A 13616-nucleotide genomic window follows, 5' to 3' on the forward strand; every position below is an offset into this window, starting at 1 on the left:
GGCTGGTAAATCCCAAAATTTGGATGTCAATGCATCACATACATTGTTCTGAGACTGATACAGATAAGTCTTAGCGTCAGTTTATTTATTAACAGTCAGGAACTGTAGGCTACAAGCCTGTAGATATGCATCTTCCCGAGGCAAGTGTCTCCACTAGCATATATCAAAGCCTAGTTTCTACCCTTGCCACATGGAGGCCACTTTTATTGGCTCGACCCCAGCGCCACCTGACGTAGATCACGAGTAATGCCCCTTGTAATGAAAACGTGATATCCAATAAGACTGCTGTTCTTATCTCGTACAGCTTCACAAAGATGGCAACTACCATAGGTGACGACCTAGTCGATCAGATAACGAAAGTATTCGCGATTTCATCCCTGCAATCGTTGGGGGGATAAAAACATGAAAAAGACATATTCATGCCATATCGTAAATGTAGTCATGTCAATAAAGACAGGCATACGAGGGTGTACCAGTCGTGGATGATGATATTGTGAAACATTCACTGATTGGACTATCGATATGTGCGATAGTCCAATCATATTTAGCAGAGGAAAGTGGGCTTGATATGGCAATGGTGGAAACAAGACTTTGACAAAAAGGCTAGTGGACGCTCTTGCCTTGGGAAGATGGTAGATCTAAGATCTAAGGCTTCAGAGTTCGAGCTATGGTTTTCTTCTTAACACAGCATGAGGTATAGAGCTAATCGTTTAAGAGTATACTCAATTGTTGATTATATCAGCACTTTAAATTTATGGTTTCTATGTCGTTGAACTATTTCCTTTCAAACTAAACCATGGTTAGTCAACATGTGAGGGCTACAAGAGGAGTGGGTATGTGCAGACTAGCTACAAGTATCATACTACCTGTGAGTAAATGGGTAGTTTCGAATATAACATTCTGAGTTTATGTCGACATCTTAGCCAACATTGTAGCATGGTTATGTTATCGCAGCATACATGTTATAATGCATAGGGGTGACAATTCAAAAATGTAAATGAAAAAACACAATTTCTTCCTTAACTTGCTACAGGTTGGATTGACAAGTTGAAAACAGAGCTGATAAAAACATGTACCACCCATTTCACCAGGCCAGGGAATAGACTGGTACATTGATCATGTCTACAGTGTGTTCCATGTAACTTCTCCATCGGCTGAGAAGATTGTTAACATGATTATGACTTTGACCCCCAAAAAGGAAGAGAGTTGCAATGCAAAACTAGTCAGCATTGCGAACTAGTAGTGGGTCGATACGCCGAAGCAGATTTTTAACTTCTTGATACAAGTATAGATCACAATCGCACACTGAGTAAAAGGTATCGATTCTGACCTTAAATGTATCCTTTAATAAATGTTTCACCAAACACAAATTACAAGTGTAAAAACAGTAGTGAAAACATAAATATTTCATTCACTGCGCCATACTTGACACTGCTAACAGTAAATTGTTAGTATTTGGCTATCCTGTTTATTAAAAAGATGGCTTACCGATAAGACCATGCGCAAGTATCATGATACGTATTGGATCGTGAGCAAGGTATCGTGATATTTAGCATATTGCACCATTGGTGTATCGTCCAAGCCCTATTGCAAACCAATGGCACAACCCAGCACGGAGTGGGTGCAGAATGTTTCTGTGTATTGGTAAGCTACAGTCATGGTCCACACTGTATACATTCCCACAATGCACCACACCAGGAAGCTAACTACTGTATCACACCCCAGGGGAACAGGGAAAGTCTATACATGTACTTACGTTATTTTTCTTCTTCTGAGCATCCAGCTGCTCCTGTAATGATGACACCTGTTGTTTCTGCGACTGAATGTCTGTGGTCAGTCTGCCAATTTCTGCCAATTTCTCTCCAAGTCTGAAGAATAAATCCAACACCATTTTATTGATGAAACAAAAGGTTTTAGACACCTGCCCCAGTCGCTTTTTGGGAATATTTTTAAATGACCAAAGTCAATATTTATTTAATGTTGTGATATAACTGAAATACATGGGCATCAAACCCAAGCCACTCTGAATAATTCAACTGAACTAATCACATGTTGATTATTATTTTCAATAGCTCCTATTTACATATTACATATTTAAATATCAGATTAGTAGGCAAGTAGACAATTCCACCCCCTCGCAATAGTCTATTACCTAGCCAGACAAACTTAGCAGTCAATCAGCATACCTTACAGCGTTAGAAATTGGCACTATTCCTGTAGTCCTTGCCAAACTGCCCAATAGTTATCCTAAGGACTAGTAGAAATTTGCCATTTTTAAGGGTTTTGCTATATGTTATCATTACAAGGACTAGTGGACTAAAAATGTTAGTTTCTACCCCTGCCTTACATAAAAAAAAACAGAGAACACTTGTACAAAATGATCATAGAACTTTGACTAGTCATGGTACTTCTTTTTTGGTTTAGAAAATATCTACTGTCCAAAAAGACAACGGGATTGGGCACATGTGCAACACTTAATGCCACCTTCTTTGCTTCTTTTCAAACAGTATAAGCACTAAACTGGCATGTGGTAGGTTTTAACTTTGACTACACTTACATTTTTTCATGCTCCCTGATTTCAATTTGCTTCCCATCTGCCTTCTCATGGACATCCCCGTTGGGAGCTCCGGCCGGCGCTGTTGGGGCCTCCTGTCCCTCCCCTGCCTGCCTCTCCTTGGTGGTCTTCATCTCCTCCGCCAAGGCATAGTTCTCCTGCTGCAGCGACTAAGACAAGCGATGGCAGGTGTTACCATGGATGCTCATCAGATGGATTTTGTATCAAAATATTTTGTCTCCTGAGGCTACATTTGACAAAGTAGCTGAGTTATCATATATCTATAACAGAAGTAAGCTCTAATATATCTCAAAGAAACTATATTTATATCTTTTATACTTTTATATCTGATTCAAGCTCTGCTCGCTGACTCTTAATGACGAAAAGCTGTTTTTCCAAATGCTTAACATTTCTTTCTAAATCCCATTTATTATTTCTGATTCCTGCAATTAGAATAAATAGGGTCCATGTTGCAAATATACACAAAACAAACCATAGCTTTGTATTCTCATATCTGAAGTAGCATGATGATCAGGAACTTTGCAACAGAGAAAATTAATTTCAGCTAAAAAAGTAGGATCTCTAATATATTTCAAATCTCATGTTGTACGGTACATGCCAAAGATGTGCAAATGTTCTATTCTAAACATGTGCAAACGTTCGACACCCATTAAAGCACATTTGTAGCAACGTTGTGTCAGGTGCCCTGACTGTGCAAAGTGTATCCTTGCTGGCAGATCCTGCAGGTTGAATCCCAAATCATGATCCTTGATTTGTCAGCACTAGGCTGAGATTCATTGACATGGCAAATATCACCTGTCACTTTAGATTTTCTTCCCACAATTAAGTTGACTTAAAGACAACATGTTTAAAGCATCATGACCCATTAGTCGAACATCTCACATGGGCATTTATTAATGTATGATCTGATTCTCTTTAAATAGCTATATATACAGTCACATTAGACTTCAAGTTTATATTTACCTTCATGTCTGATTCAAGCTCTGCTCGCTGCTTCTGTATGACAAAAAGCTGTTTTTCCAAATTTTTAATATTTCCTTCTAAATCCAATTTCTTTCTCTCTGATTCCTGCAATGGGAGTAAAAGTGAGTAAAAGATTGGAGTCCATTTTGAAATATTATCTAAACATGCTGTGGCTTTTCATATTTATATTAAAGGTGGCGGAGATTTATCTTGGAATTCTTGACTTAAAGCATCCTGTGGCAGGATGAATGGGGCAGTTTTGCAATTACCACAAAGAAACTGAAGCTCTTAATAGCGTACAGAGTGATTTGAATGTTTATCAAATAAGATTGCAGGCATCTATAATAAAATGCATGGGACAAGACTGTTACTGTCAAAAACAAATTCTTTCAATGTATATCTATCAGGAATTTACCTACTACCTGGAGTTCTTTGGGAATCCCATTAGTCAGTCATAAAACTTACAATGATTAAGATGTTTATTAAAAAGATGATGCCAAGAGTCATAAATTTCAAAAGATGATTATAAGCAATAAGAACACAGTACCTGTAATTTTGTCTCAAGTTCCTTTTGGTTATCACTGGCTGATAGATGTTTTTCTAACTCCTGCAGTTTTGACTTGAGTGTGCTCACTTCCTGCTGGGCGTTATTCAGAGCGTCATTTGCCTTGGTAAGCTCTCCATTAGCCTTCTTCTTGTCATTAACAAGTGTATCGTTGCGGGCCTCGGCACGACGCAGCTCCTGGCTTACTTCCTCCATCCTGCGAGTCATCTGGACGTCAGAGTCCTTCTGCAGAGTCAGAATCAACAATCATCAATAAAACATCATATTCCATTCGATTGAAAACAGTTTTGTCCCATTTCTGCTTTGAATTAATTTTCAACCACCCTTTATCATCATTATTTATGCCGAGTAAGATTTCAGAATGTTCAGATCAACGGTCCGAGGCTGGTGAAAATCTAAAGGGACTTGTAGTTTTCAAAAGAAATTTAGTATCTTACATAAAATACTTGTCCAAAAAGCGCTGCGTCTAGTTGGATATGGTGTCTATCCCTGGCACCACTTTACAAGTGATATGATGCATGCAGATTACTGTAACATCCACGCTTCAACACAGACTGACTAAAATCATAGTGGATTTTGTTGAGCTCTAGTCTCGAGTCCATTAACTAAGAGACGCAAAAGTCTTCGCACCATTTGTCATGACAGGAACACGCGGACAAACCTATGCTAGCCTTGTTCTACTAACCTATTGTTCCCTGCCACACTATACCCGGACTAAACACATGCTGTTCAAGCTTTACACTGGAACACCAGGGACACAGTGTGTCCGTCCTGATCTTAGCCTACCTGTCCTGCATCATGTTTCTTCAGCTGATCCTCAAACTTGGCAAGTTTCTGTTCCAGTGACTTCTTGGCATTCTCTGAGGCGTTCAGCTTGATGGCGTTGCTAGACAATTCCTTCTCCATGATCTGCACCTTTTGTTTGAGGTTGTTGACCTCTGCCGGGGAAATAGTCTTCTCGCTCCTGACAGAGCAACATGGAAGATTGGTACGATAAGCAAGTGATTAAGTAACTATGCTAGTCAAACTACAAACACACTACCTTGATTATTTATTTACATTAATACACTTTTCATAAATTGTTGGTTTTAGATAGTTTAATTTAATGTAAGCACAAGTTGAACGTTCCCTGGTTATAAATGAACTGGTTGCTGTTTACATGGAGTGAGTGAGTAGGGTTCCAGCAATATTCCAGCAAGAAATGGTGTCCACACAATGCACCCATGTGGGGAATCAAACCTGGGTCTTTGGCGTAATGAGCGAATGCTTTAGCCACTAGGCTACCCCACCTCCCTGATGTTTACATGGAACAAACGTTTTGCATGTGTTCCAACAGCAAGGGAAAAATGATGCTTTTCAGAGGAATTAATCATAAAGATTATATCTCAATGTGCTACTGATGGTATACATATATTGTTTTTTTCATGAGCTTACGCTGTTTTGGCCAGTGTCTCACTTAAGATCTTCTTTTCCTGGAAAAGAAGGGGAGAAAATGTCAATGAGCAATAGGAGTGATAACTGGGCTCTAACATAGTCAGCAATATCACAGCAACAGATTATTGATGAATCTTAAGCTCTAAGTACAATATGAACATTTCAAGTGACAACCATCAACCTTAAACCTACCTCCTGCAGTTTTTGAATGACGTTTCTGTCGCCAGCTGTCTCAAGCTGTGCCACTTTCGACTGCAAGGCCTCCGAGTCCCTCATGTGTTGCTGGTGGGTGTTCTGCATGCGTGCATGCAGAGACTCAATCTCACGCTCCTGAAGACTTAGCTTTTCTTGGTAGCGTTTTTCCAGTGTGGCAAACTTGGCCTTCTCTGATGATAAGTCTTGTCTCAACTCCTTGACACGGCTGCTGGCAGACATCGCTATGGTTTGCTCTGAAAATTAACCAACAACATCACTTAATACCTACTGTCTCATCTTTAATGTTTGAGACGGTGTTCAAAGTAAAAGTGTTTTAACGACTTAACCACTTAACCACTTCACCCAGTATGTTAACTGCCTTTGTGCCTTCAGTGTTTATCCACCTCACCTCTCGTCTCGTGTCCACAAACTCACATGACACCTCCAAGATGCACATCCCCAAATTAGCCCCAATAACACCGACCCAGACAACTATCACTCCAACACATTCTCATCATACATTCACTAATTATTCTTAAACCACAAACACCCCACCCACTCACCCACCACACATCCCCAAATTAGTCTTACATCACAACACCCATCTACACCACATACTCCAACACCTCCCCACCCTAGATCCACCATCCTACTACACATGCACCAATAACTTGTAAACCACAAACACCCTCCATCCCACACCCTCCCTACCTATCTCCCCATTACACATCAACCAGAACACCCCCATCCCCACCCCCACCTACCCACCCTACAGCCATCCCTACCTATCTCCCCATTACACATCAACCAGAACACCCCCACCTATCCACCCTACAGCCATCCCTACCTATCTCCCCATTATACATCAACCAGAACACAAACACCTCCACCACCACTGACCCACCCTACAGCCATCCCTACCTATCTCCCCATTACACATCCACCAGTTAATCTCAAAACACAAACACCCTAACCCCCACTACCACTACCACCAACCCACCCTACAGCCATCACTACCTATCTCTCCATTACAAATCCACCAGTTAATCTCAAAACACAAACACCCTCACCCCAACTACCACCGACCCACCCTACAGCAATACCTACCTATCTCCCCATCATACATCCACCAGTTAATCTCAAAACACAAACACCCTCACCCCAACTACCACCGACCCACCCTACAGCAATCCCTACCTATCTCCCCATTACACATCCAACAGTTAATCTTAAACCATAAACACCCCCACCCCACCAACTCACCTTCCTGCAGGGCCCTCTCCTTCTCCTCCAGCTGTTTCCTCAACAGAGATGTGGGGTCTCCCTTTTGGCTTTTCTAGAAAACAAAAAGCATAAATTCACAATAGAAATCAAACTAATCTGTATCATGAAGTTTACCCAGCTTTAGTGATACATCTCAGGGCTCACAAGTGTTATGTCTAATCAGTGTTAAGGGAGTGAATGTTGTTTTATGCCAGACAGCTATATTCCAGCTATTTCAAGGTAGCCTGTACACAATAAAGTCTGAACCAGACAGACAAGTGGTTGACTGCATGAGCAACGATCCAAGCCATTCGGTCAAGATGCCACACAATCATCAGGTCACACATTGCAACCACTCTTATGCATAGCATGGGGTACTTGGGACTTGATCCTCCCTGGAACCCCCATGAGGCTCATCAGTGTTATTAACAATTAAGGCCCCTAGGGTCCTTCAGCATATTCAGGTAATTGGCATGAAACATTTGTATCCAAGAATCCCAATAATACATAGTTATGACATGAGTGAGTGAGTGAGTTGGGTTTAACGCCGCTTTTAACAGTATTCCAGTCATATCAAGGCGTGTCAGCTCAATGTGGGAGGAAAGCCCGAAGTTATGACATGAACCCATTTATCTTTGAAAACTGCATTCTCTTTATTAAAAAGCAAAACTATGCTAGATGTTATATTCATCCATACTTATCAAAACTTTCAAATATCAAGAAAATGTATGAGATTATTTATTAATTAAAAACATTATTATAAGTTATCAGCCAAAATTGTCAAAATAAGTCTTTTTGGAATGGCTACTTGAATAGCAATATCCTGTTGATTCATCCACTCAATAATGAATAAAATGATTTGACATGTTAATCTGTTAGTGCTGCAGATCCATTGTCCCTTCACAAAAAGGGTGTTTGAGTGAGTGAGTTGCGTTTAAAGCCGATTTTAACAGTATTCCAGTTATATCGCAGCGTGTCAGCCTAATGTAGGAGGAAAGCCCGAAGTAAGGCAGGTCTCAGACGTTTACCACTTTGGTGAAACCCATGAGTATGGGTATGGTGCTGACAAACCTAGAAACATAATCGGGGCGAACTGGGATTCAAACCCACAATCATAGGTTTCTGGCGTGCCCAAGGGACCCAACTCTGCACAGCAAATTGTGGCACCTTAGACGACTGGGCCCCCCGTGCCCCCCGTGCCCCCCGTGCCCCCCGTGCCCCCCGTGCCCCCAAGTGTGTTTGAATAATCCAATTAACAGCATTACAACAATGATCCAGCTGATCGTTGTTTATCTAGCTGTCAATCAGTAAGCATGATGGTGTCAATGAGAGCATGGTCAGCTGGTCATGTGTTGTGCAGGTCTAACTCACCTATTTACAATAAAGCACTGTGTATTTATTTACACAGAACACTTTGAGTTTGAGTGACAGTTAGAAACTAATCAGCCTACAACTGTGTCTGTAAAACAGGGAATTACTGAATCTGGTTGATGTTGACAACAGAAGTGACATTCACACTACTTCACATATATGTGTTTCAGCAGGAAACAATGTATAGGTAAAAATAGTCTGCTGGACTTACATAAAAAACAAAAAGAAACAAAGGTTGTTTTTATGTTCTTGCAAATTGTCTTATCAGTGTTTGAAATACCTGCCTGCCCGACCGTCCGAGACGGGTTGATTTCAACTCGGGCTGCCAGATTTTCAAATCCCCCTGCCCGACGGTCGGGTTATATTTCATATGTGAAAATATTCAAAATATTTCCCGATGATAAGCATTAATTCACATGTAAAGATGAATGATAAAATGTAACCAAAAAGAAACCCCGTTAGCTTATCCTGAGAAACATATGATTATAGTGGGCAGGCAGGTTTTGGTCAGGGCTGGCAAGTATTTCAGCTAGCCAGTCCTGTGGTCTGGCTGAAATTTTGGGGAGTTTCATACCCTGGTTTTATTTTGTCTTCTGACTCAAAAGACTTCTGAGGAAAATATATATAAAAAATATAATAATGTGAAGCAACTTGGGACCTGCCTGAGTCACTCTGTCTGATGTAACAGTTAAAGGGTTAGTGGAAGTTTAGGTTGTAAGTTGATTTCCTGGTAAACATTTCAGGACAAGTTGAATTCCTAAATAATCATGCTAATCTTTTCACAATATCATGTATGCTTACAGTCTGTCAGTGTGCCATAAACTGTTGAGACAACTAGCACGAACATGCCTCTTAGGCATCATTTTACTATAGACTATAGTGCTATAATATGGACTTAGTTGGCTGAGCTGACTAGACCAAACAGAATTGTACTAGACTTGAGCATCAGACTAGCGGCTAAAGTCACAGAATGTCATTAGATTATTAACTTTACATTGTACATGTGGCACTATGGAAGTTTCCTTAATAACTGGCTTTCAGTCAATATTCAGTCAGTATTGATAAGATATTTTATGTTTGTGCCTGCATGTTCAACTTATTAGCCTTGAAAGATAAAAAAAATAAATTGAATTTATCACGTTTATCTGACCTAAAATAATCATAAATTGTGGTGTATGATAAAGAGAGCTAAGCAGGAGCTGAACACGTGGAACAGTCTCACACCATGTGGCTGTGGGAGTGAGCTATCAATACTCCAGTACGAGTACAGCTGCTACAGAATATCAATGACATCAACAGAAGACTTAATGGGAAACATAATAACTTACTGAGCTTGCACAAATGACATAACCAGCTGGTCATTAACAAAACAGTAAAAAGTCTATTGTGAAACAGTTGAAATGTTACTGTGTGTTGATGTGAATTCCTGCTTTGAAACCAATACCTTAAGTTTACATGTTCAGCAGATCAACATCTACAAACTACATTTAGATGGAATAAGCATTTCTACAAAGATATTAATACTCTACAAAGCCATCAGTTCCATATGATTGACATATAAATATAAATTATGCTGACATTCAAATGCTCAATAAGATCACATTTCAGGAATGACTTTGGTACTAATGGTATATCTTGCTAAAAAGCTTATGAACTATACAGATACCATAGCTAAGCATTCATTCCCAAATAAATCATGTGATAAGAATCTAATTGACTTCAATTTTGTGACCTTGTTCCATTCTGTGGCCGAGGCAGCTCCAGCTCCTGATGTAGAGATGCCTTGTCGGTTGAGGAGAATCTCGATCAGGGTTTGAATTTCAGAATCCTTCAGGTTGGCCGATTTAACAGATGCAATCAATTTGGAACCATTCAGAGGAGAGCCATCTGTAAACAACAAGAACATTTAATAACAGCATGTAATCATGGTTAGCGGTGGCACTGGGAGTTGTTGTAAACTGAGACATATGAGTTCCGCATCAACATTCTCATTGGTCATGAATAGCTTGATATTGGATCACATCAGCTTTCACTGGCAATAGGACGTTGAACAACATACATAACCCTGTAACCAGTGAGGAAGAAAAGTTAATCTTTTTTAAACCCATCATTTTGTTTCACATCATTTATGTTCCCTTGGGAATGGGTGACTGTGGTTTGAGGCACAATACCTGGCTGTGCAAGATTCTGCTTGACCAGCGGCTCGAACGCAGGGTTAGCATTGAGGATGATCTCAAGTCTGTCAGCACCATACCCATAATTGTGGATTTCACAAAGGTGGTGAACGCCTATGACCTGTGTTATTTCTAGAAACTGACATGCCCCTAACCCCATCCAACCCAACCAATATAGTTGTGATAGATTTTGCTCCCCTTCAATAGATTGACCAGTCCAAAAGGCCTGGCAAATCAGTTAACGGCATGAAGAGTAACCATGCTTTCAGTGCAGGCAGACACAATCAGCCAGGACACAGGACCGACCACCTTCCTCATCAGTCGCCTCCTGGGCACTAGGGATGTATTCTGACCAGGAACTACCATGGTAGTGCATAGATGGGACAAATATGAAGGCATTCAGCAGGGATTTATGCAATGCACAGACGTGCATCCATTACGCACAAATGTTGAGATTGGATGCATAAAAAGAATTTACCGTGTCCCAAGGGATGCACAATAGTATTAATTGTTCCTACAGTGCATCAAGAGCAGTTACACGTGTTTGTCATTTCATCCATCAATCGTGACAACAGTACACATGATCATTGGTTCATTCCAGGCTCTGAAGTAATTATCAAAACGTACAGTACACTACACCATTTCATTACTGTACCTGGAAGGACCCCTAAAATAAATTTTGGAGGGACTCCCACTTTTGTAAGTCAAGGTAAAAACCTGAATCAGTATGGTGGAAATAATTGAAATTTGATAATGTTGATCCAATCAGCCCATAATATATTTATAAGTCTATATGATTTTTAATTTGGTATTTTCAATATGTATCATTCAAAACTCTTTCCATCTGGAAACAATTATAGTTTTGTCACACAAGAAAAAAAAAAAAAAAATCATCAGTTAAGGAAATATATAAGAGTCACGCCATGCACACTCAACGAACATGACATGACATTGCATTTGTAAGGAAGTGTAAACAAAAGTAAACCTGGTGAAAGGGTCAGTTATAAAAATTGTAACTGTCAGAATATACAACCAGTGAACTCACCCTGCAATGTTTCAGATTTTGGTGTCAAAAGCTAGGGCAGTATCAGATAGATTAGAGATTAGATAGATGACATTAGATTGCATAACATACATGACATATAGAAATACTGACAGCCTAATATTGTACTAAAAAGTTAGGTTTTTGGTTCATGTTTTTTAATTTTAACTGATTATTATTAAAGAAAATAGCCATGATTTACATGTATCCCTTCAACACCACATGACCAGGGGGTAATGGGGCTATTGTAATAAATCAATAGTGCTTAACAACGATTAAGTCCAGACATTATTACAAGTAGCAACAGAGTCACTTATATTATCATGATTATTTCCAACCCATTACAAATATCAGGGCGTGGTCAAAATGAGCACAGCAACTTGTTCCTGCAAAATGGGTTACAAGAATTAAGGTGAATACAGGGCAAGTGAGGGCAACAAGCTGACAGAGTTGTCATGATCCCATCTGCAGCAGCAGCAGCCCAGCCCTCCCATCTGACCGAAGAACACCATGACATCAAACCTGTGTGGTAGCCTCTCCCTGGCAAACAGGTTTGGTCATGGGTAATGTCACACAGTGTTTACACATCTCCATAAGGTTCAATATCTCACACGCAGGTAATGATAACACTATTATGGCCCCTGTTTAGCAGGCAATGCGGTCAAGATAATCCCCTCTCAGCAAGGGGAAGTAACATATTTACTATGTAACAATCGTAACATACATGAGTGTGCAATAACCCAGTTTGTCACTTGTCATAATCACTGTGGCCGTTGTACAAATGCAGCGTGAACACAAAGTATTCATGGGCAGAGTGTATGTCAACACATCAGTCATGCAGGTGATCTGTAAATTCATGGGAAAGAGCCTAGAAACTCCCAAGTTTAACGTAGTACGGCAATGAAGATTGTAGTTTTACAACTGAGTAACATATTTACCAAACTTTAAAACTAATCAAAGATTTTCTACAACCCTATTTTGGATTTTCTTTGAAACTATTCCGTTAGTCCTGCACCATGACTGTTGAATTTATATTTTGTAGGTGGTTTTTTTTACTAAAAGCCTAGTCAAGTCTAGATCAAATTAACCAAGTCTAGATTGCTTGAATCCACACAGTAGAAGAGGAAAGATCCTTTGAAAAAATATTTTTATGATTTTAAAGACGTTTTCATTGACTAAGTGTTAGTCTACTATTCCATAATTCTTTAACCATGTTAACCAACCACAAAAATGAAAATAAAGAAAAATTAAGACAAATTATTTAAATGTGCTTGAAAAGTTTAATATTCCTTTTAGATCCCCCATAATTACTGTTGTTGTTCATTATTCACAGAGATAATATTGTCAATATCTTTCATCAACATTGAATAAATATCTAAATATGAAAAACTGGTACAACTGATAAAATCAGTCTGACCCCTTCTTGACCTCTGACCAGATAGAAACATACCAGAAAATATTCCCCAGCAAACTATCTAATCTAACTGCTTGTAACGCAAAATCTTCCTTTATATAGTTTATAGCCAAACAGCATGTATAGTAACCAACATCGATATGCTATGGGCAGGACTACTATTGTTCCTGAGTTCCACTAATTACATCTCCTCCACAAGGGTTGGGTGATGGTTATCTTATCAAGAACTGGTGTTCTTCACTCTCAGAGTCAGCATGCCAGGCTTGCAGGCATCAATGTTATCAGGTGTTGATTATAAACATCTGAGTGGTCAGAGGTCACACACTGACCTGACCTGCGACTTAACCGATGCATACCATCATCTTCCTGTCTGTTTTACATGGTAAAAACTCCATAGAAATTAGGATGAGATTATAGTTGCTTATAAATGATAAAATAATAAAAATGCATACATGCAAAACATTGAGAGGGGGAGGGGCACAGGATGGAAGAGGAAGGGCGAGAGGGAAATAATACAAGGATTCATCAAATGAAATTTCCGCCTAGTCTCTTCAAATGGAGGAAAATAGATTACTAACAGCAATGACTGTTTTGGACCTGCAAAATTGTAAATTATTAGA

At 39.6% G+C, this 13616-nt stretch overlaps 1 protein-coding gene across 15 annotated transcripts in view; it reads right to left on the reverse strand.

The window, feature by feature from the left end:
• The window catches only part of LOC124146631 (ribosome-binding protein 1-like), a 52915-nt gene that overhangs the window by 28929 nt on the left and 10370 nt on the right, over positions 1–13616 (reverse strand). For all 15 annotated transcript variants that reach the window (XM_046517015.2, XM_046517014.2, XM_046517007.2 and 12 more), the window contains exons 3-11: positions 10099–10253; positions 6996–7068; positions 5730–5986; positions 5538–5575; positions 4890–5067; positions 4086–4328; positions 3539–3643; positions 2558–2724; positions 1757–1868 (exon numbers count right to left, since the gene is read on the reverse strand). In XM_046517015.2, coding sequence (XP_046372971.1) covers positions 1757–1868; positions 2558–2724; positions 3539–3643; positions 4086–4328; positions 4890–5067; positions 5538–5575; positions 5730–5986; positions 6996–7068; positions 10099–10253 — 1328 coding nt within the window. The remainder of the gene's footprint in view (positions 1–1756; positions 1869–2557; positions 2725–3538; positions 3644–4085; positions 4329–4889; positions 5068–5537; positions 5576–5729; positions 5987–6995; positions 7069–10098; positions 10254–13616) is intronic.

The sequence above is a fragment of the Haliotis rufescens genome, unplaced genomic scaffold (assembly GCF_023055435.1).
Source record: "Haliotis rufescens isolate VD_foot unplaced genomic scaffold, xgHalRufe1.0.p SCAF_3, whole genome shotgun sequence".
NCBI lineage: Eukaryota > Metazoa > Mollusca > Gastropoda > Lepetellida > Haliotidae > Haliotis > Haliotis rufescens.